At 39.3% G+C, this 20,619-nt stretch overlaps 1 protein-coding gene across 2 annotated transcripts; it reads left to right on the plus strand.

The window, feature by feature from the left end:
• The first annotated feature begins 13 nt into the window (after positions 1 to 13).
• Positions 14 to 15,959, plus strand: u2af2.S (U2 small nuclear RNA auxiliary factor 2 S homeolog). Of its 2 annotated transcripts, none has more exons than XM_018226809.2 (11): positions 14 to 281; positions 4,698 to 4,833; positions 4,919 to 5,022; positions 6,456 to 6,607; positions 9,595 to 9,711; positions 10,171 to 10,309; positions 10,618 to 10,724; positions 11,383 to 11,505; positions 13,742 to 13,828; positions 14,003 to 14,251; positions 15,339 to 15,959. In XM_018226809.2, exons 1-11 carry the CDS (start codon positions 230 to 232, stop codon positions 15,471 to 15,473), a joined length of 1,401 nt encoding a protein of 466 aa, XP_018082298.1. In that variant the 5' UTR covers positions 14 to 229; the 3' UTR covers positions 15,474 to 15,959.
• The last annotated feature ends 4,660 nt before the right edge of the window (positions 15,960 to 20,619 follow it).

Below are 20,619 nucleotides of genomic sequence, written 5' to 3' on the forward strand. Positions count from 1 at the left end.
GAAGCCGACGCATTGTAAACTCCGCCCAATCCTTCCCGGAAGCAGCCGAACGCTTAAGAAAGCCCTGCCCCTCTACTTCCGGAAGGCGCCAAGCTAGTTGTTAAGCGTGGTGCGGCTGCGTTGTCTTCTTCTTTCTCCGCCTCCTTCCTCTTAGAACAAGAGCGCGAGAAGAGACGGCTGGCTGGCGCTTGAACACGGCCTGCCGCCGCCATCACACTAAAGCGCAACCATGATGTCCGAATTCGACGAGTTCGAGCGGCAACTGAATGAAAATAAGCAAGGTAAGGTGTAACCGTGGAACCGCTGGTGTATTGTCCGGCGTGGTGGGAGATGAGGGAAATGTGCGCGGTTGAGGCCTAGATGGGGCGGAGTTTTTCTTTACGTAGTTCCTTGGGATAGGCCTGAAGCGGGTGCTGCGCTCGCTGCGTGTTTGCTCTTTATGCTGTGAGGTGGGATGTCGCTTCCATAACTCTTTCCTCATATATATATTTTATTTCATCTGGGCCTCAACATGGCCTCCTCTTTTATACCGCAATCAAGCGGCGCCCATTAGGGAGAATCTGTTCGGCCCAGAGACCTTTGCTTGATTTTATTTCTGCCGTCTCTCCGTGAAAACCGAAATATCCCCCAAAATACAACACCCCGGCTCCCATGAAACACTGGCTGGGATATAGACTTGGCCATAACAAAGGATTCGCGTAATTCATAGATTTTTTTTTTTGTCTTTCACTTCAAGCCGCTTTTAAAGGGGAAGGTTCAACTTTAAGTTAACATTTAGTATGTTATAAATGGGCCGATTCTAAGCAACATTTCAATTGGTCTTTTCATTATTTGTTTTAAGTTAATTTTTTTGCCTTATTCTTCTGACTCTTTCCAGCTTTCAAATGGTCACTGGCCCCCATCTAAAAAGTAAATGCTCTTTAACACTACAAATGTATTAATTAGCTCATTTTTAGGGATGCGCTGAATCCACTATTTGGGATTCGGCCGAATCCCGAAATCCTAGGTAAAAGATTCACCTGAATACCGAATCCTAATTTGCATATGCAAATTAGATACAGGTAAGGGAACAAGTGGAAAAAATGCTTCTTTTGTGACTAAGTCACGTGATTTCCCCTCCGCCTCTGATTTGCTTATGCAAATGAGAACTCTGTTTGGCCAGGCACAAGGATTGGGCCAAATCCCACTGAAAAAGGCTGAATTCGGTGCATCCCTACTAATTTTTGTTACTTTTTTTTCTATTCAGATCCTCTCCTATTCATATTCTAGATTCTTATTCAATTGTGTGTGGTTAATAGGGTGATTTGGACCCTAGCAACCAGATTGCTAAATTACAAACTGAAGAGCTGCTGAATAAAAAGCTGAATTACTCAAAACCCACAAATAAAAAAATGAAAACCAATTGCAATTTCTCTTAGAATATCCCTCTACATCATACTAACAGTTAATTTAAAGGTGACCAACCCCTTTAAGGGGTTCAAGACCAAGTTTAGCCACAAAGGATTATATTGAGGTATCAGGCATTCGGACACTGGGTCTATACAGATTATTTAGTACAGTAAATAAATACTTGTCCTTAAACCTCAACTATTGACCCAAAGGGTTGAATATATAATTCTCTTGTCTAGAAAGTAGGTATTCTCCCAAAATCTCGCCATAATTGCCTTCAGTTTGTGCATCCAGCCTTTGCACAAGATCCCAGTGTGTAATCAAGCCCACAGTTGACTATTTTATTAGTGAGGGTTGCCAGGTCTATTTTTCAAAAGCAGCCCAAGACTACCCAAGAGGCACCTCAAAAGCAGCCCAAAAATAGCACAATATGTGCAGTGAAAAAGTCTAAAAATGAAATGTATATATGTAAATTTCATTTTCACTGTTCAGCAAAATGAGACATTCACCCGTCACCAGGGGAATAATTACAAAGGTGGGGGGGGGTTATTGGGGCCCCATAAGACCCTTATTCATATACAGTTTCAATAAATATTAAAACCGCTCAACCTCTAAACATTTTGGTAGGCCGCAAATTTTTGCCCTGAAATTGAGGAAAGTCGCCAGAGAATGCTTAAGAGTGATGGGAGACTCCAGTTCAGAGCCCAAAATCTGGTAACTCCCGACTAATACACAAGTCAGTCCCATTGCATGCTGGATATTGTAGTCTTGCATTAAAGTTGGCAAATTGTTAAACTACATTACCCATCATGCATTGGGAAATTCGGGCTCGGCACATTAGGGCAAGAAAAAACACAAGCTGGTTTCCAAAGTACAAACAGCCAAAGTTCCAAAAAAGTAGCCTAAATCTGTACCTTGGCTAGTTTTTACTTTCAAAATCCACCTGAACATTAAATTAGCAGCCCAATTTGGCTGGAAAACTGCAAACCTGGCAGCCCTGATTAGAGCTTGGATGTTGGGCAGCCTCGATTAGCAACAAAATGTTGTCAATTTAAGGATCGTTTCCTCTGATATCTTGTGCAAACACAATATTGAGGTACGACTTGGCCCAAAATATTTGAATAGGGTAACACTTTAGGTCTACCGAAAGGGCTGTTGCATTTATTTGTGCAGACCATGCCCAAACAGTCCGTGCTCAATATTGTTTTTGAAGCCTATAAAGTAACCTCAGTATGTATGGGCTATTAAAGGGATTATGTCCTTTTTATTTCTAAATTACACTGTTTACACTGCAAATAATTCACTACAATATAAAATATTTCTCAACCAGCAAGTTTTTTTTAGTTGTACTTGTGTTTTATTGTGTGTAGGCGCCATCTCTGGTAACTTTGCCTGGTCATGTGCTTTCAGAAAGAGCCAGCACTTTAGGATGGAACTGCTTTCTGCTAGGCTGTTTCTCCTACTCATTGTAATTTGTTGCAGTGGGACCTGGATTTTACTACTGAGTGTTCTTAGATCTACCAGGCAGCTGTTATCTTGTGCTAGGGAGCTGCTATCTGGTTACATTCCCATTGTTCTCTTGTTAGGCTGCTGGGGGGGGTGATATTGCTCCAACTTGCAGTAAACAGTGACTGAAGTTTATCAGAGCACAAGTACATGACCGTGGACAGCTGGGAAACTGGCCATATCCCCATGTCAGATTTCAAAAGTAATGTAAAAAAATCTCTTTTCTTTTAAGAAACGAATTTCAGTGCAGAATTCTGCTGGAGCAGCACTATTAACTAAAATTTTCCTATGACAGTATCCCTTTAAGCATATTGCCGGTAGTATATTCTAAAACAAGGATCCCCCTCCCACTTTTTTTTTTTTTGTAACCTGTGATGCACATTCTAATGTAATTAAAAGTTAGGGAGCATCACAACAATGCACAATTCCTGGGGGTGCCAATTGTGCCCTGTGATTGACTAACTGCAGCTCCTATCTGGAATCTGTTTGGCAGTACACCTGGTTTTATTGCAACCAAAACTTGCCTCCAAGCCAAGAATTCAAAAGTAAGCACCTGTGTATTATTGGCTGCTGGGATCAACATCCAAGGGGATGGTAAGCAGCATCTCCCTCATGAGCCACTTGTTGGACCACTCTTATCAAATGTTAGGCATGCCAGGTTCTCTGCACCCTTCATTATATTAAACTCTGCCTATTTATGACCTTTCAAGTAGAAAAGACAGGCTGACATGCAGGGATTTAAAATGAAGGGCCTTTGCTGGCTAATGCCAACTTTTAATAAAGCCTTCCAGATTTTAAGGCTAGTATTTTGCGTTTATTCAGAAGACTTCATTATTTTTCTTTGTCTTTGCTAATATACTAAAGAAAAAAAAATTCATTTATGTATATTAGCAAAGACAAAGGAAAACAATGAAGTGTTCTGAATAACAAAATACTAGTTTTTTTCCAGCATACAATCTATTTTGATATTAATGTGCATTTGTCATGGATCCATAAACAGCAGTAAAATGGTTGCACACTGCAGGTTAGCCCAGGTATAGGCTTTTGAACCAATGCCATTATGCATCTAGCATAACACATGCAAAAAGAAAGTCCCTCACATTACATACTACAGAAAAAAACACTTCATTTAGGCATGTTTTGTGAGGGACTTGTACAACTGCAGCATCCCCTTAGTCACTTAGACATCCTTCTCCTCCTCTAACCCACTCTGCCCCCTTCCTCAGGAATTTAATTTGACTGTGGACTTATGAGCATGCTCAGTTCTTCTCAGCTCAGATTACTAAACACACCCTCCAGTCTAACAGTCAATGAAGAGATAGTATTGCTGTTACCATAGAAACTCTGCTCTAGCTGTCTGATCCAATTTTTTTTTCTCTTGAACCCAGCTTAACCATTACAATGCTAACCCCCAGCAGGACAATTTATCAAAGTGTATTGTCTGCGTAACCCTGCATTCTGCATTGCATGAGCTTTACAGCATACATGTCCTGTTTGACACATCATCAGTAACATTGACATGTGCAGAGGGAAAATGACTGCCGGGTGAAAACTATTGTTTAAGGAAAATGTGATGGCGCTGGCCAATGGAGGGGGTATATGCACTACACATGATGTGGCCAGGTGGGGAAGATATATCCAACTTGTATGCATGGTAGGAAAATGTAGGCTTTAAATGTCCTTTAAAGATCAGAGGCAAATAATTGGTTAAATGTACTACTTATTTTAGAACGGCGAGCTTGTAATTTGTAAAATAATATGGTAACCATTTTTGCCTTCTAACAATTTTCTGGTATCTTTAGAAAGGGACAAGGAAAATCGGCATAGAAAACGCAGTCGTAGCCGCTCTAAAAGCAAAGAACGGAAGCGTCGAAGCCGTAGCAAAGAAAGACGAGCTAGAGAGCAGCGAAGTGGATCCAGGGATCGTAGGCGACGCAGGTAAACTAGTGGAGATCTTTCAAACTATTGTGAAAGGTTGCTTACCCATGCAATATTTATATATACCCCTTTTTTTCTTGCTCAGTCGCTCACCAAGACATGAGAAGAAAAAGAAGATCCGTAAATACTGGGACATTCCACCTCCTGGTTTTGAGCATATCACGCCTCTGCAGTATAAAGCCATGCAAGGTAATTTGTTTTAAACTTTCAGTTAATTATCTAATGTTTTTTTTTAGCATTTCAGAACTTATTGGTCATACTCCATTATTCGTATTGAAATGAGTATTCTTTACACCATTCTTTCAGATAAAAAGAAAATCTAATAGAGCTCTTTGCTTAAAAAGCAGTATGTACAAACTGCCATTCCCATATTTTGGAGCTCTCTGGATAACAGATCTTGTGCATTTATATTTTTCATGTGAATTCTGAAAGAATGTTTGTGCAGTGTCTTATCATTTGTCTATATTTCTGTGTTTGGAGGTTAAACTAAACGGTGTGCATTTTCTTAGATATAAATATTTGTGTGATTTGAACCCAAGTGCCTTATGGGAAGAATGTTTAGATCGTGGAGTGATTACTCCAGGTTATTAAAGGGGAAATGCATCAAGGGAGAAAAATGTAAGTCTGTGTAACATGCAGTGAAATTGTGGGCTCCAAATCACAAGTTACATTGTGAAACTACAGAAAGTCCAGAGACGATGTAAATGCATAAGGTTAGTGCAATATTTAGCTTTTCAGACAGGTTGTCCAGCTTGTATTTGTGTTGCACAAGAGTCCTACGCGGGTCCATTTTTTTGGAGCCCGCATTCTGACCCGCTACCCGACCTGCAAGTACCTTATCCGCAACCCCGACCCACTGACCATGAAGAATCAGGAAGTGCTGCCGTAAACCGGAAGTGACCTCATTGGAAGTAGGCGTAATTAGAAAAAAAGGCGTAAAACAGGAAGTGCTGTCGTAAACTGGAAGTGGCATCATGGGAAGTAGACGTGATCGGAAAAAGAGTAAAAATCTCTATTGCGACCCGCAGAACCGCCGACCTGCATCTATACCCGAAACTTCAACACGCAGGTTTTTGTGGGTAACCGCGGGTACCCGACCCGCTGCAGGACTCTAGCACAAGACTTGAGACTGACCTATTGTGATTGGAAGAGAGGATGACGTGCAGCTGTTTCGCTTTTATTTAAGCCTGAAGAAGTATCTGCTAAAAAAAAAACCATTGTACTGTACAAGACAAATACTTTATAAAACATTTCATCATTTGAATAGGTGCCATTAAACTTTCAGTTTAGCTATTCCTTTTCTTTGTGGCAGTTTATCACACAATTATAGGGATCCTTTAACTGTTGTCTACCAGCCAAAACATTTTTTTTTACCTTATATCAAAAAGCAGAACAAGTGATTTTACAGTGAGTACAAAAACCATTGACATTCATATATTTCAATTCACTGGCAATTATTGTTGGTCTAATTAGATGTCAGATGTGTTAGATGTCTTACTTACTGGGTTTTCATTCAGTTAGTACTAAACTGTAATCACTGATCAGTAAAACTGTATTGCTAACCATTGTTTTTTGTGACTTGTACATACTCAGTCCATATTTATTTTTTATTTTTTTACCAGCTGCGGGTCAGATTCCAGCTACTGCTCTCCTTCCAACAATGACACCAGATGGTTTGGCAGTTACTCCTACTCCTGTGCCTGTTGTGGGCAGTCAGATGACAAGACAGGCCCGTCGACTCTATGTTGGAAATATTCCATTTGGAATCACAGAGGTATTTGCTCTTTTATTTCCTTGCTATTGTAAAATATATTTTTCCTGGTGTTTAGGTTGAGCGATGGTGGCAGCAAAAACTTTACACTTACCACTTGAAGGTATTCTTTACTTGTTAACTCTAAGCCTTTCTTTGCTTGGAACGTTTTACTGATTACCTTTTCATTTGTAATTGCTCTCACTATCCATATTGGATATGGAATAAACCATTATACTGCTTACAAACCCCTTCAGCAGCTGCCTACATTTTTGGCTCTCAGGCAAGTGCTCCTTAAGTCCCTGACAGTTAAGGATCTCACTTGTTTGACATTTCTCTGTTCTTCAGAGTAGTTGTTGGACTTTTATTAAAGGTCCATTATCAAGGGTGGATATATTTTCGTAAAGATTGTCTCAGATGGCCCTCTATTAAGTCCATCCTAGCAAATGTGTAGATACAGAAGCTGTATTTGAATTATTACATATAGAATACATTGCTCTCTCTTTATACCACAACCCTTGACACTTTATTCCTAGTTCTCATGACAAATGTGTTAAATTGTTTTGTGAAAAATCGTCTGCCATCCTTAATGGCTGGTGCTTTATTAGTGGAGCACTGTAAATTGTTTACAGTAGATTAGCTCTCTACAGCAGCCAAAAACCCTCAGCAGTTGCATCTCATTTTCAAATATGCCTGAATAAAAAGTGTCATGTAAGAGTACAGATTTCTGCACTCTGGATGTTGGCTGCTTTTGACATGTCGATTTGAATTTTCTTCAAACAAAAATATATTCAAACTTAAAGGCACAATTCAGTGTAGAAATAAAAACAGTGACGGATAAAAAGAAAATGGATGTCACACATGTGACTAGAACCCATTTCCTGCTTTTTCAGCTCTTACTCTTGGTCAGCAACTTTAAGGGGGGCACATGAGAATTTTGGCAGGAGGGACAATTTCTTGGAGCTGTATTGACTTCTGGACAGTGAGTGGTGTGAGAAATTTGGTTAAGGGGTTGCTAAACCTAAAGGCAGCCATACACTGGCTAATCATGTACAGTATCGGACTGCAATCTTCCAACTACCATGGTGCATAGAAAATTATTGGGATTATCCAGGCCGCATACAGTTACCTAAAACTGTGTAAAACAATTAGATTTTTTTAGTACAGGTATGGCACCTGTTATCCAGAATGCTCGGTACCTGGAGTTTCCCGGATAAGGGATTGTTCCATAATTTGGATATTCACACCAAGTCTACTATAAAATCATGCAAACATTAAATATATCCTAAAGGGCTGGTTTTGCCTCCAATAAGGATTAATTATATCTTAGTTTGCATCAAGTACAAAGTATTTTATTACTTAAAAAAAGGAAATTACTTTTTTTTTAAATGTGGATTATTTGAATTAAATGGAGTCTATGGTAGACCGCTTTATATATGTGTCGGTCTTAAATATCATTTTTGGTTTCTATTTGTTTATCTTGAGAAGCATTTACCTTTGCAACATTTCAAAAACGAAAGATCTATAATTTTAAGCAATCCAGGCACTGTCGTGCTGTTGCCGAGCAATGTTATTTGTCTTAACTTTGTAAGTTGCAACATTGCTGTATATTGCAGAAAGTTACCGCCCTAAATAGAATTTTTGGAAGACATGGCTATGGAGGCACCTTAGGGCAGACTGAGTTTTCTTTACTCAATGATTTCATTAAAAAGATTTGTAGTCCTTGGCCACTAAATCACATGCAAGCATCTGTGATGATGCAATCCTCCACAAACCAGTTTTGTCTGTTCTACTTGGCCACTTATTACCTATATAGTTAGTCTGTTGCACACTTTTTTTTTTTATGCTTGCTTCTTTAAAAAAAATCATACACTGGATTCTTCTTGAACTGTTCAGCTCAGATTTGTGAACACATCTATCCCCTTTCTTGGATCAGTCAGGTGGAAACATTCTAATGGTCTTGTTAGTTGTTTTCATTCAATCAAGCTTATTTGTATTGTGTACATTTTCCTTTGTATGTCAGCTTTGTTAGTGGTCAAACCTAATTCTCCTCTATTTAGACAGTAATAATATGTCCTTGGCAGTTGGGGACTTACTGAAAAAACAGCCTGAGAGCCAATGTCAGAGACAATTGTAATATTACTATATTACAAATCAACTGACCTCTACAGAGCAGAGTTAAATGGTCTTATTCTAGTTTACACAGATAAGGTATAAAAATCAGATTCTCGCTCATTTTTCCTGATTTTTTTTATCCGGATTTTTTTTGCACGAAACCCAGCACACATCAAAAAATCATTGGGACTTCTCCCATTGACTTGTATGCAACCTCGACAGGTCTGAGATGCCGGATTTTCAGATTCTGACTTTTCCATCCTTGGGGTTTGATGAATTCTGAACAGTTTGACTTTTTTTTAAGTCTGGTTTTATTTAAAAAAATATTTTTGCATTGGGTTTTGTAAATAACACCCTAGAATTTATAAGTGCTCTTTTGGTGTTCTGGAGAAAAACTAACAGGTGGGTTTGTTTTTAACTTGGTGTCCCTTCTCCACAGTACTTAAAAGATTTTTGTTTTACATTTGATAATGTTTTGTATTGCTTAACCCTATGTTTTGGAAAAAATAAAATAGGTATACTTTTTTCTTTTTTTATTTGGTAATGGTACTATTACTCAAAGGGAGAATGTAATATGGCCTTGCACTTGTCTAAAACTTTTTTTCCCAAATTTTCCTGCAGTTAGCATGGTTTCTGCAGAAATGGCTACTTTTTGTTGAGTTACAACAATATAAACAACTTTGATTTTAAAAGAAACACTTTCTATTTGAAAAACAAGATCAAAGAGTTGTTTCCATTTCTTTTTAAAGTGAAAATTGTGGGGCTGAAATCCCTTCGTAGCAAAATAAGTTTGCTACCATCGTGCAAGGCAAGTAGGACATTCTAGATCTTAAACCTGCTCTTTGTTGCTATTAACAGGGATATCAGACCACTTATGTCTTCTTTTTACCTTGCAGGAGGCAATGATGGACTTCTTTAATGCCCAGATGCGCCTTGGTGGATTGACTCAAGCACCTGGAAATCCTGTACTGGCTGTTCAAATCAATCAAGACAAAAACTTTGCCTTTTTGGAGGTTAGTAGCAACTTAACGTTGACTGGCATTCTGCCTAATGGGAATGTGTATTTGATTGCAAATACAATAGAACTCCAGTATGCCATGAAAATAACATGGATGCAAAGATAAAAGCTCAGTGTGGCATTTGTGGTGAATGCTCACTGGGTATATTCACATTATAAAGCAAAACTATGATTGATCGCTATTGGAAGAGCTTGACTCGAAACATGTTGTGACACAAAGCACCTATAACTTGTCTAGCCCCATGTCAGATTTCAAAATTTAATATAAAAAAATCTATTTGCTCTTTTAAGAAATGGATTTCAGTGCAGAATTCTGCTGGAGCAGCACTTTTAACTGATATGTTTTGGAAAAAAAACCATGACAGTAACCCTTAAACCACTAACCTGATTGTTTTTCCCAAATTGAACTTTCCTGTATTTGCTAGATTGCTTATTTTTTTTTTTCTTTTTGTAGTTTCGTTCTGTTGATGAAACAACACAGGCAATGGCTTTTGATGGGATAATTTTTCAAGGCCAGTCTCTTAAAATTAGACGCCCTCATGATTACCAGCCTTTACCAGGCATGTCTGAAAACCCATCCGTTTATGTACCAGGTAAGCTTTGCCTAATGTTCCTTGTACAAGTGTAGGGAGATTTCCCTTCCTCCACTGTATGTATTTTATATTTAGTGTGTTCTTTCCTTCCTTCTTAGGTTTCATGGGTTTTTTTTTTGTTTTTTTTAAAGCGGTTAGGATCCTGATGCAACTGTAGTGTTTTTCTTAATATGTAAAATTACATTTTACTTGGCAGAGCACAGTACACACTTTATTACAGAGCCTGCAGTTTCAGCCAGGACTTCAGAGCAAAAGAAAAGTCATAAATGGAAAATGTTTTTTTTCCAAATATCAATCTTTCTTAACAGGGGTGGTTTCCACAGTTGTCCCTGACTCTGCACACAAGCTTTTCATTGGAGGTTTACCCAACTATCTGAATGATGACCAGGTAACCATGGAGTCATTAAGCCTATGGGTTGGTAATTTCAGGCTTACTTATTTGTTATTTTTCATACCGGGGATTGTTTGATTTGGCTTTCCCATCCATCTGAACTGAGGTCTGTAATGTTGACCACTTCCCTGATGTGTTCCATTGCATCCAGCCTTCCCGTAAGCAATGCCAGCAGGAAGGCAAAAAGGTTGAATGGTCACACTCCACAAAAGTACTGGTCCCCTAATCAGTGTGGAGCCACATTAGCAAATGGCTCAGGGAGCTGTGCCCTTTCTACTAGCACTGCACTTGTTAGGGGATTAGTGGGTGTTAGGGGGCTCACAGTGCAGCATATTTGCACTTCACCATCTAAAATATTTTGGGTGGGCTTGTGAACTAACTTTTACTTTTCAGCTTTCAGCACTTAACTAATCTTTCCTTGCATAAAAGAAACTAATGGTGTTGGTTTACTGACAAATATAACTACACAGTAGAATTTTTCAACAATGTTACTGCTGCTATTTTGTACATGTCAAATTGATAAGTCTGTAGTTCCATAGGTGTAATAACAGACTTTAGACGTAATGCAGACTTAACTAACGTATGCCTTCTTTCTAAATTCTGTAAATACTCTGTTTTGTTGAAGCATTTTCTTTTCTCCTGTTTCTTGGTAAATGACCCTCTGGATTGTTTTCATTTACAGGTTAAAGAACTGCTTACATCTTTTGGGCCTTTAAAAGCATTTAATTTGGTAAAAGACAGTGCCACAGGCCTATCAAAAGGTTATGCCTTTTGTGAATATGTGGATATTAATGTCACGGATCAGGTAAGAAATCTAATAAATAAATCTTTTTTTTATTGCAAATCTAGCATAAGTAAATCTGTAATGAAAAATTGGCAATGTGATTTGATTTGTATGCGGTAGATTGAGGGTGCATCCTAACAACTTGTCATGCGATCTTAAGTGATACTGACCGTAGAAAAACTTCTTCAAAATATTAATGTACCGTATATACTCGTGTATAAGCAGAGTTTTTCAGCACTTAAAATGTGCTGAAAAAGTCTACCTCGGCTTATATGCAAGTCACTGGGTGCGCACAGGGGGTTCAAGACTAAGGGACCCGGCGCTAGGACCCTGTGGCAGTGTAGTAGGCGGAAGTGACGTGCAGAGCTTGACGAACATGCGATGTTATGCCGGCTGTTAATCTTTGCTTGCCGCAAAGGAAACAAGATCCAGCAGTGCAGAGAGGGAGAAAGCAGCCTGTCAGCCTGTCAGCAACTGTGAGAAAAAGGGGAAGGTGGAGAGAAGCGGCTTTCAGAGATCGAGCTGTGAGTGAAATGATTCAGAGAGGAGGGGGAGAGAGAAAGACGGCTGTGACCGTAGGGGTGGGAGAGGTGGAGAGAACGGACTTTCAGAAGTCGGGCTGTGAGAGGAGAGGTGGACAGAAAATTGGCTTTGATAGAAACGGAGGCAAGAAACAGGGGAAAGAAAACGGATGCAAAACTAACTTTTGTCTTACAGTTTAAAGGCACTGTGACTGGTGCAGAGAGAGGAAGGGAAAGATATGGAAGCAAATGGTTAGAGGAAAGAGTTAAAAAGAGCCCTGTGTGGATACTGTCTCTCCCCATTGAAATGTAGGAACTTCCCTTTTTAAGTTCAGCATTTATTATTTAGTGTGCCTATAATGTACCCCCTGTTATAAAATATAAGGATGTTATATCCCAGAGGTTCATGACTATAGAAAAGCCTGGGAAGCCAGCGCTTATGTGCTCTTACATGCACAGGGACTAGGTTTGCCCGATGCTGCTTGCGCTTCTGCGCTAGGTGACATTTTACCAGTAGCTGCTGCATTTCTCACCCTAGGCTTATACGCGAGTCAATAAGTTTTTGTAGGTAAAATTAGGTACCTCGGCTTATACACGGGTCGGCTTATACACCAGAAATTAAACCTTTTAACATCGTAATTGTTCCATGCTATATAAAATTGCTATAAAAATATTTGCCCAATGCTTTTACATTCACTTTGTTCCCCTGTGTTCCTCTATCGGGGACAGTCAGGTTGTAATTACTTAGAAAAGCAGATCAGTGAAAAACGATCAACATGACCTATAGGTAACAGTGTATAGTATATACACTGTTACCTATAGGTCATGTTACCTATAGGTCATGTTGATCGTTTTTCACTGATCTGCTTTTCTAAGTAATTACAACCTGACTGTCCCCGATAGAGGAACACAGGGGAACAAAGTGAATGTAAAAGCATTGGGCAAATATTTTTATAGCAATTTTATATAGCATGGAACAATTACGATGTTAAAAGGTCAGTATCTCTTAACAAATTCCCTTTAGTTGGTATATTTTTAGACGGTTTACAATAGTGATGTGTGGGCTGGGCAGATAACTGCTAGTCTGTCGGGTTCGGGCTAACCTCGCAACTCCAGTGGTGGGTTCCGGGTTGAGCTCTCCCCGCCCGACACCTTACACTGCTGTACTTCCAGCTTGCTTTTTTTATAGACGCGGTGCGCCTTATAGTCCCGTCCCTTTTTGTGACTTCATCGGCAGGGTGGAACTAAAAAAGGACCTCCATAAGTTGCGGGCTCATTGAGGAAAGGTTAGGGTCGAGTAAAACCCAAGCCGCACATAGTTCAGTCCACCATAAAATCTTTTAATGTAGCATTTTACCTTTAAATTTTTAGTGTGCGCTAGACCAGCTAATTTCCCGGGGCAGACGCATGCGCAGCAGAATGAAATAGCCAACTTTTCAATTAAAGTTCATGTTTTCTTGCTACTGCCCATGTGCAGCCATGTGAATAAAGAAGCCAGAAGCTGATTGCTCTATGGTGGTTGCTGTCAGTGCAGTTTTCTGCTGATAGGAGCACAGGCCCAGGGTTTCAGTAAATACAAACACTTGGGGTGCCTAACTTTTGCCAGTCTCAAGTTTAACACGCCTTTCCTTCTTCTTTTAGTTTATAATACCATCTGCTTCCTAACAATGTTAACTTTTAACTGGTCTATCACATTTGGTAAAATCTGCCCGCTTGACCATGTTTTATTTCTTCAGGCAATTGCTGGACTGAATGGAATGCAACTGGGTGACAAAAAGCTTTTGGTACAGAGGGCTAGTGTCGGAGCTAAGAATGCAACACTGGTAAGAATACTGTTCATTCCCACGCAATTTTTTTACCTATATTTCTAATACTATATAAACTGCCCAGTGATTACTCTGTCTGTAGGCACACAGTAAATAATTTTTCTCCTGTCTAGTAACGGGCACAGCTCATTGCTTTTCTAATGTTCTGGCTTTTTTTTTTTTCTATTGCAGAGCACAATAAATCAGACTCCAGTGACCCTCCAAGTCCCTGGACTTATGAGTTCTCAGGTGCAGATGGGTGGTCATCCAACAGAGGTGTTGTGCCTGATGAATATGGTGGTGCCGGAAGAACTGATAGATGATGATGAATATGAAGAGATAGTGGAGGATGTTAGGGATGAGTGTGGCAAATACGGCGCTGTGAAATCAATTGAAATTCCACGCCCAGTGGATGGAGTTGAAGTGCCAGGATGCGGCAAGGTAAGTGCTTTAAAGGCTAAAACATTAAAATAGTGAATGTAAAATTGATAAGAAATCTTGTAATGTACCTTCATTTTTTTTATTCCAGGAAATGAAGGTATACATGTTAATATGGTCATTTTCCAACCCGTCTGCCTACCAAGTAGTCTAAGTTGTCAGGAGAAGCCTCTGATGTTCTATTGGTTAGGAAAGATTTATAACTTTTTATACTAAGCAGAAGAACATCGGAGCAGCCTTTCTTTCTCCTGACGACTTCCTTGACTACTTGGTTGTCAGATGTGCTGGAAAATAACCAGCACGTGGAGCTGTTGTAACAATTCATTCATATTAAAGGGTAACTCCGGCTTCCAAACCCAAATTTGATGAGGCCCAAATAAAAGACCCCTAATATATCCATCAACGTTACCGGTTTCTTTAAAAAGTATGAATAAATGCTATTTTCTGTACTGAAATCCAGCTGTTTAACAGTTCTACTTTCTGCATCATTTGAAATCCTGGCAGGGAATGAGGGACTAAACACTGATGTTACAAATTGTAATAACTTCTCCACAGCTTACAGACAGCATGCAGGAACTACATAACCCACAATGCATTGCACTGTGATGTTCTGTTCCTTATTGAAATCATGTGTGCAGGGAATTGTGGGGTTTGGAGGATGCAGGCTGAGGGCAGATGGCTGTTGATACAAAGTAACAGTAGTCAGTCAGCTCAGCAAAGTAGTCACAGATCAGCAGAAGAGATGGGGGATATGCTTAGGGAATTGTCAAACTTATTGTAAAGTTGCTTGAAATTGTTTATTTTTCAAAAAGCTTAAGTTGTGTTTTTGTGGAGTTCCCCTTTAACAGTACATGTATACATCAATATCTTGGCATTAATAAATAATTAATGTACATTGCTAAATTTTAGAATAAAACCCTCAATCAATTTTACATTCGCTTATTTTAAAGGTTATGATTTCTTCTAACCACTTCCTTTGCTTTACCATGTGGGTTTCCTTGGTCGTTACCAATATTGACTTGTCATATGTATTTAATTTGGCATGTTTTTAAAAAAAACTAATGTCTAATTATGCAAATTTTTGTTTCAGATCTTTGTAGAATTTACATCCGTCTTTGATTGCCAGAAAGCCATGCAAGGACTCACTGGACGCAAATTTGCTAACAGAGTGGTGGTTACAAAATACTGTGATCCTGATGGTTACCACCGTCGTGATTTCTGGTAGAATTAAGTGACATGCCGGGCTGGAAAGAGATGAGCTAAGATTCAGAGGCTGGGGGAATAGCAGAAGGACCTTCATTTTATTATTTTTTCTTTCTTTTGCAGGAGGCTTTTTTTTTTTTTCTTTTTCTGATTGTCTATTTTTATGGCCAAATGTTACTTTACCCTCCCTGAAACATCATGACCACCTCACTAATCCTTTTAAGGAATTAAATTTGAGATCTATTCTTTGACCATCACCTCCCCACACACAATGTAAAATAAACCTGGCCCCTCCCCCGCCCCACCCCCTTATCCCCTCCCCCAGGACCTTGAACTATTTCAGTGGTGGTTATACTGTAGTAAAAATGTTGTCTTTTCTTCATTTCTTTCTGTGACCGTTTCACATTTGCGAAGACATTGCTCATGAAACATTTTGTTGTATTTTACTTTTTATTCTTAGTGTATGGATTTTTTCAAGCCATCTCAATTAAAGAATGTTTTCATCTTTCCCGGGGGTCTTTTTACCTGCTTTGACAAATATTACATTGAGACGAGATGTTTCCACAAGTGTTTTTATGTTTCTAACTCCTAGAGAGTGACAAAGTGGTAGCGTATGATGTGTAGTGTGTCCCAAACCTACTCATCCAGTCTTGCCGATTATAAACCTAGAATGTGTGATTTTCTAAAGCAAGCCAGAGATAGCTCGGCCTGTCTTCAATTGTCTTGTATATGTATTGTCACCAAAATGATGAAGTAAAGGTTTTTGCTAGCAATTTAACTTGTTTTATTTATGTTAAAGCTTCCTCCTATTCACCTTCTATACTGCTGCTTCAGCAATGGATTTTCTGTGTTTACATATGATGTTTAAATCCTGCTCTGGTGAAATCTGGCCGTATACACTGATTTTTAGTTAAAATATGGCAGCCTTCCAGTCCCAACCAGTATCTGTCTACAGTAGAACCCCCATTTTTCCAGAAAAAAGTTTAATCCTGGAAAGTATAAAATCAGGGAAGTATAATATATCTATGAAGGGATTCATCCCCTGATTTAAAAATAAAAAGTGAAGTACTAAACCAGTTGTAATCTGCATAGCTAAGTGCTGATATAACTGGTCAAATTCCTAAAAGCTGTTATTATGATAGGGCTGATGCTATGCCTGTTCACACAAGCAGATTCTGTAATTGTCTGCATGCTACTCTCCTGTTGCAGCCACTTCATTTCAGACTTGCTAGCGACTGCCCAAAGGGACCAGCCTCCTTCAATGCAGCTTCAAAATAAGACTCAGACATTATTTGCAGATTGTAAAACAGTAAGTAGCTAAAGTTTAAAAACCTTTAAATGTTGGAGCCTGTTATCCAGAATGCTTGGGGCCTAGGTTTTTTTGGATAAGGAATATTTGGAATCATTTAGATCTTCATACCTTATGTCTGCTAATCCTGTAAACATTAAGTAAATCCAATAGGCTGGTTTGCCTCCAATAAGGATTCATGATATGTTAGTTTAGATGAAGTACAGGATACTTTTTATTACAGAGTAAAAGGAAATCATTTATGAATGTGTAAATAAAATAGAATCTGGGGAGCGGTTTGGATAATGGGCTGCTGCTGTGCACCAGACAAACCTACATAGAAGGGAGCACTTCAGGAATAATTTCTTATTTAGCCTTGGTTGCAACAGAGAAGGTAATGATGGCAGTTTATTAGAAGGGCTCTGAACCTCAAACCTCTACATTGCCAGTCCTACGTGTGGATTTCAGATAGTGCCCTCCCCCCTTCTAGTTATTGGCCACAAGGTTTTGTGCAGAAAGACCAAACATAAATCAGTGGTACTGATTAAGATCATGAAGAATGGGAGAAGCAGCAAAATGTGGTCTACAAGAAAAAAAATGAGTACAAAAGGCAAAGCGGAGAAGGGAACCATGGAAAGAATGAGAATTCATTTCAGGCAGGAAAGTGGTGATTGATCATTTTGCTGGAGCAGTACAATGGGGTTTTTATCTGCCAATTAGATGTTTCCCGTTTAAACTATAGTCATTGTCCCTCCATGTGAGCATATATCCACTCTTGTGGGTTATCTAAAGGTGACCATACACAGGGAGATCCGCTCATTGAGGTGAGCGATATTGGGCTGATCCGATCTCTGGCCCTATGATCAGAATGGAGGCAATATGGACGGTCGGTTGGATTGAGGGACTGCATCAACAAACCGATGTGGCCGTGGTCCAACAGGGTTTTGGTTTTTTCCCCTGCCCTGAATGACATCGGGCTGACTTTTAGCCAGATATCGATCTGGGACGCCTGTCTGATGTCCCCATACACGGGCCAATAAGCTTTTATAAGCTCGTGTATGGGGGCCTTAAAGTGGACCTGTCACCCAGACGCACAAATCTGTATAATAAAAGTCCTTTTCAAATTAAACATGAAATCCAATTTCTATTTTTTATTAAAGCATTCATAGCTGTTGTAAGCTCAGTTAAAAATATCAGCTGTCAATCAAATATTGTCTGCCCCTCCTCTATTCCATGGACATAGAGGCGGGGCAGACTATTACTTTTACTTTCCATTCAGCACTTCCTAGATGTCACTGCTCTCCACACATTCCCCCTGTTCTCTTTATCATTTAATTGTGTAGCCAGGGCATGGGGATGGACATCAGGTCCCCCATTCTGGTGCACAAACAAGAATCTGAGTTGCAAGGCTTTCCTTAAAAACAGTGTCCACAAAATGGCTGCTGCCTGCTTGCTATAATTATGAATTCCCAGACTGAAGGAAACCAGAACAAAATAATTTATATAGTGTAATTATAGTTCATTTTGCTTGACTAATGTGATAAAATAGGATTTTGAATAATTTTTTTGGGTGACTGGCCCCTTTAAGTCAGATTGTGCCAGTCATGAAGTACAGTTTGTGACCTGTGGCATATGTAAGTTAAATAAAACTGATTTAACAGTAAGTGTTTCTATTTAATCACTGGAGGTGGGGGTTTTTTTTATCAGTTTTTATTCAGTTTTACAAAATACACAGGATATACAATGGCAGTCATCAACACTACATATATCTTTAGCCATTTGAAATTACCATAGATATCTGTTAATATTTCATTCTTGCAACATAATCAAACTTGCTGGAGGTGGATTTAAATATCCCCTGTACCCACAGTATCCCCTATGTGATATATTGTACAGAGACTCAGGGAATCTCAGCAGGGATTTTTTTGTGGTGTTCCTCCTGCAGCACTCTATAGCATTGCTCAACAAGTGTAATTCATAGCAGGCTATGGCCTATAGAAAGCTCTAAACTTGAGAATTCTAATTGCCATTATTGGAGTTGGACAAATCAACACAGTAGCACAAGAGTAGAAATGATTGGCCAATAACACAAAAGGGAAATAATGAGTGTTTTCCTTGCAACTGATTTGGTTACACCCAGGTCAAAATATGGGAGTTCTATATACTTTAGAAGAACATAAATTACAATACCTCAAGACTGAGCGCTTTGTTTTTCTGAAGTCGCCCGACGTTTCCTTGTGGGGCGACTTAAGAAAACGAAGCACTCTTGAGTGTCATCCTGCTGGTGATTGACAAACTAGCTGGCAGGGAGGCAGAGCAGTCGCCTGAAGAAGTGGCAATTTGTTGCCGGGCGACTAAATCTCCCTGAATCTTCTCGTCTGTCTCTGGGGATTTTTGCTTGATGATAGTGAATGCAAATAAACCGTTCTGATCCTTCAAGTTGGTGTTGGACACATCCATTCCAGCTGGCATTCTCCTCTCCTGACCTGCTTGACCCATTTGTGCCTCTGCAGCTTGGAATCTGAATTATTCCTGGTCTTTATTGCCTAAGACTTTATTTGTTCTCTTCTGCTCGGCCAATATGCGATGACCTTACAGAAGAAAGTGTTCCACTATACGGACAAAGAATAATTTTTAAATTCCAAGCCGCAGGCGCACCCACGCTGCCTTCAATCTGCCTTTCTAAGTACTAGTCTGTTGTCTGTATCCATTATAATAGAATATAAATGAAAATAGCAGTGTCAGCAGTAGGAATCGACAAAATGGTGGAATACATTTTGGGGAGCTTTGGTCAACCCTGGTTCCAATGCCTATGGCCCAATCAATGGAACTATGTGGAGTTTGGCAGCAGCATGATTCAACACTATTGAACAAACCTCATTCTCTCCAGTCAGACTCTGGCCTCAGCTGATCTACAAAGTCAATAAACTTATGTAAAGCATATTAATTTTTTGACGTTCCTGCACTTGAGTGTGCAGATACATAACCACCTGTACTGGAGATTGAGCTGTTTATTATGTAGTTCAGAGGAAACAGACAGTACGTCTCCCTTAAAGGGCATGTAAAGGCAAAAAAATAAAATCCCATTTTTAATTTCTTTAATGAACAAGAAACCTATCTCCAATATAGATAAATTTAAAAATATGTACCGTTGTTATAAGAAACCTGACTGTATGCAGTGAAATTCTCCCTTCATTTACTGCTGTGGATAGGAATTGTCAGACAGTCCCTAACTGCTGAGCAGGGAAACAATCATACTTATGAACAGCAGGGGGAGCCCCCGCCTTACTTCCCAGCCATGCAGAACTCAAGCAGCTTTGTTTATGACTATCCCTAAGCAGCCCAGACCACACTGAGCATGTGCACAGTCTTAGTCTTGCAAAGATATATAACAAAGTTACAAGATGGTGAGTCCCTGTAGCCAACTTTGAAAGCATAAATTATGTTTGATTAGGCTTGTGGTGCAGTAAGTTCATGTTTATATTTAGTATACAAAATACAGCATTTCTAGCCTTATTTTATTTTAGACTTTACATGCCCTTTAAAGGGATTGTTCACCTTTGAGTTAACTTTTAGTATGATGTAGAGACTGATATTTTCATTTTTTATTATTTGTGGTTTTTGAGTTATTTAGCTTTCTATTCAGCAGCTCTTCAGTTGGCATTTTAAGCAATCTGGTAGCTAGGGTCCAAATTTCCCTAGAAACCATGCATTGATTTGAATAAGAAACTGGAATAGGCGAGGACCTTACTAGAAAGATGAGCAATAAAAAGTAGCAATTAACAATAAATTTGTAGCCTTACAGATCATTTGCTTTTTTGATGGGGTCAGCGACGCCCATTTGTCAAGTGATTGTGATTCAATTAACAGGTTGTTACTT

This window comes from Xenopus laevis, chromosome 7S, assembly GCF_017654675.1.
Source record: "Xenopus laevis strain J_2021 chromosome 7S, Xenopus_laevis_v10.1, whole genome shotgun sequence".
Classification (NCBI taxonomy): domain Eukaryota; kingdom Metazoa; phylum Chordata; class Amphibia; order Anura; family Pipidae; genus Xenopus; species Xenopus laevis.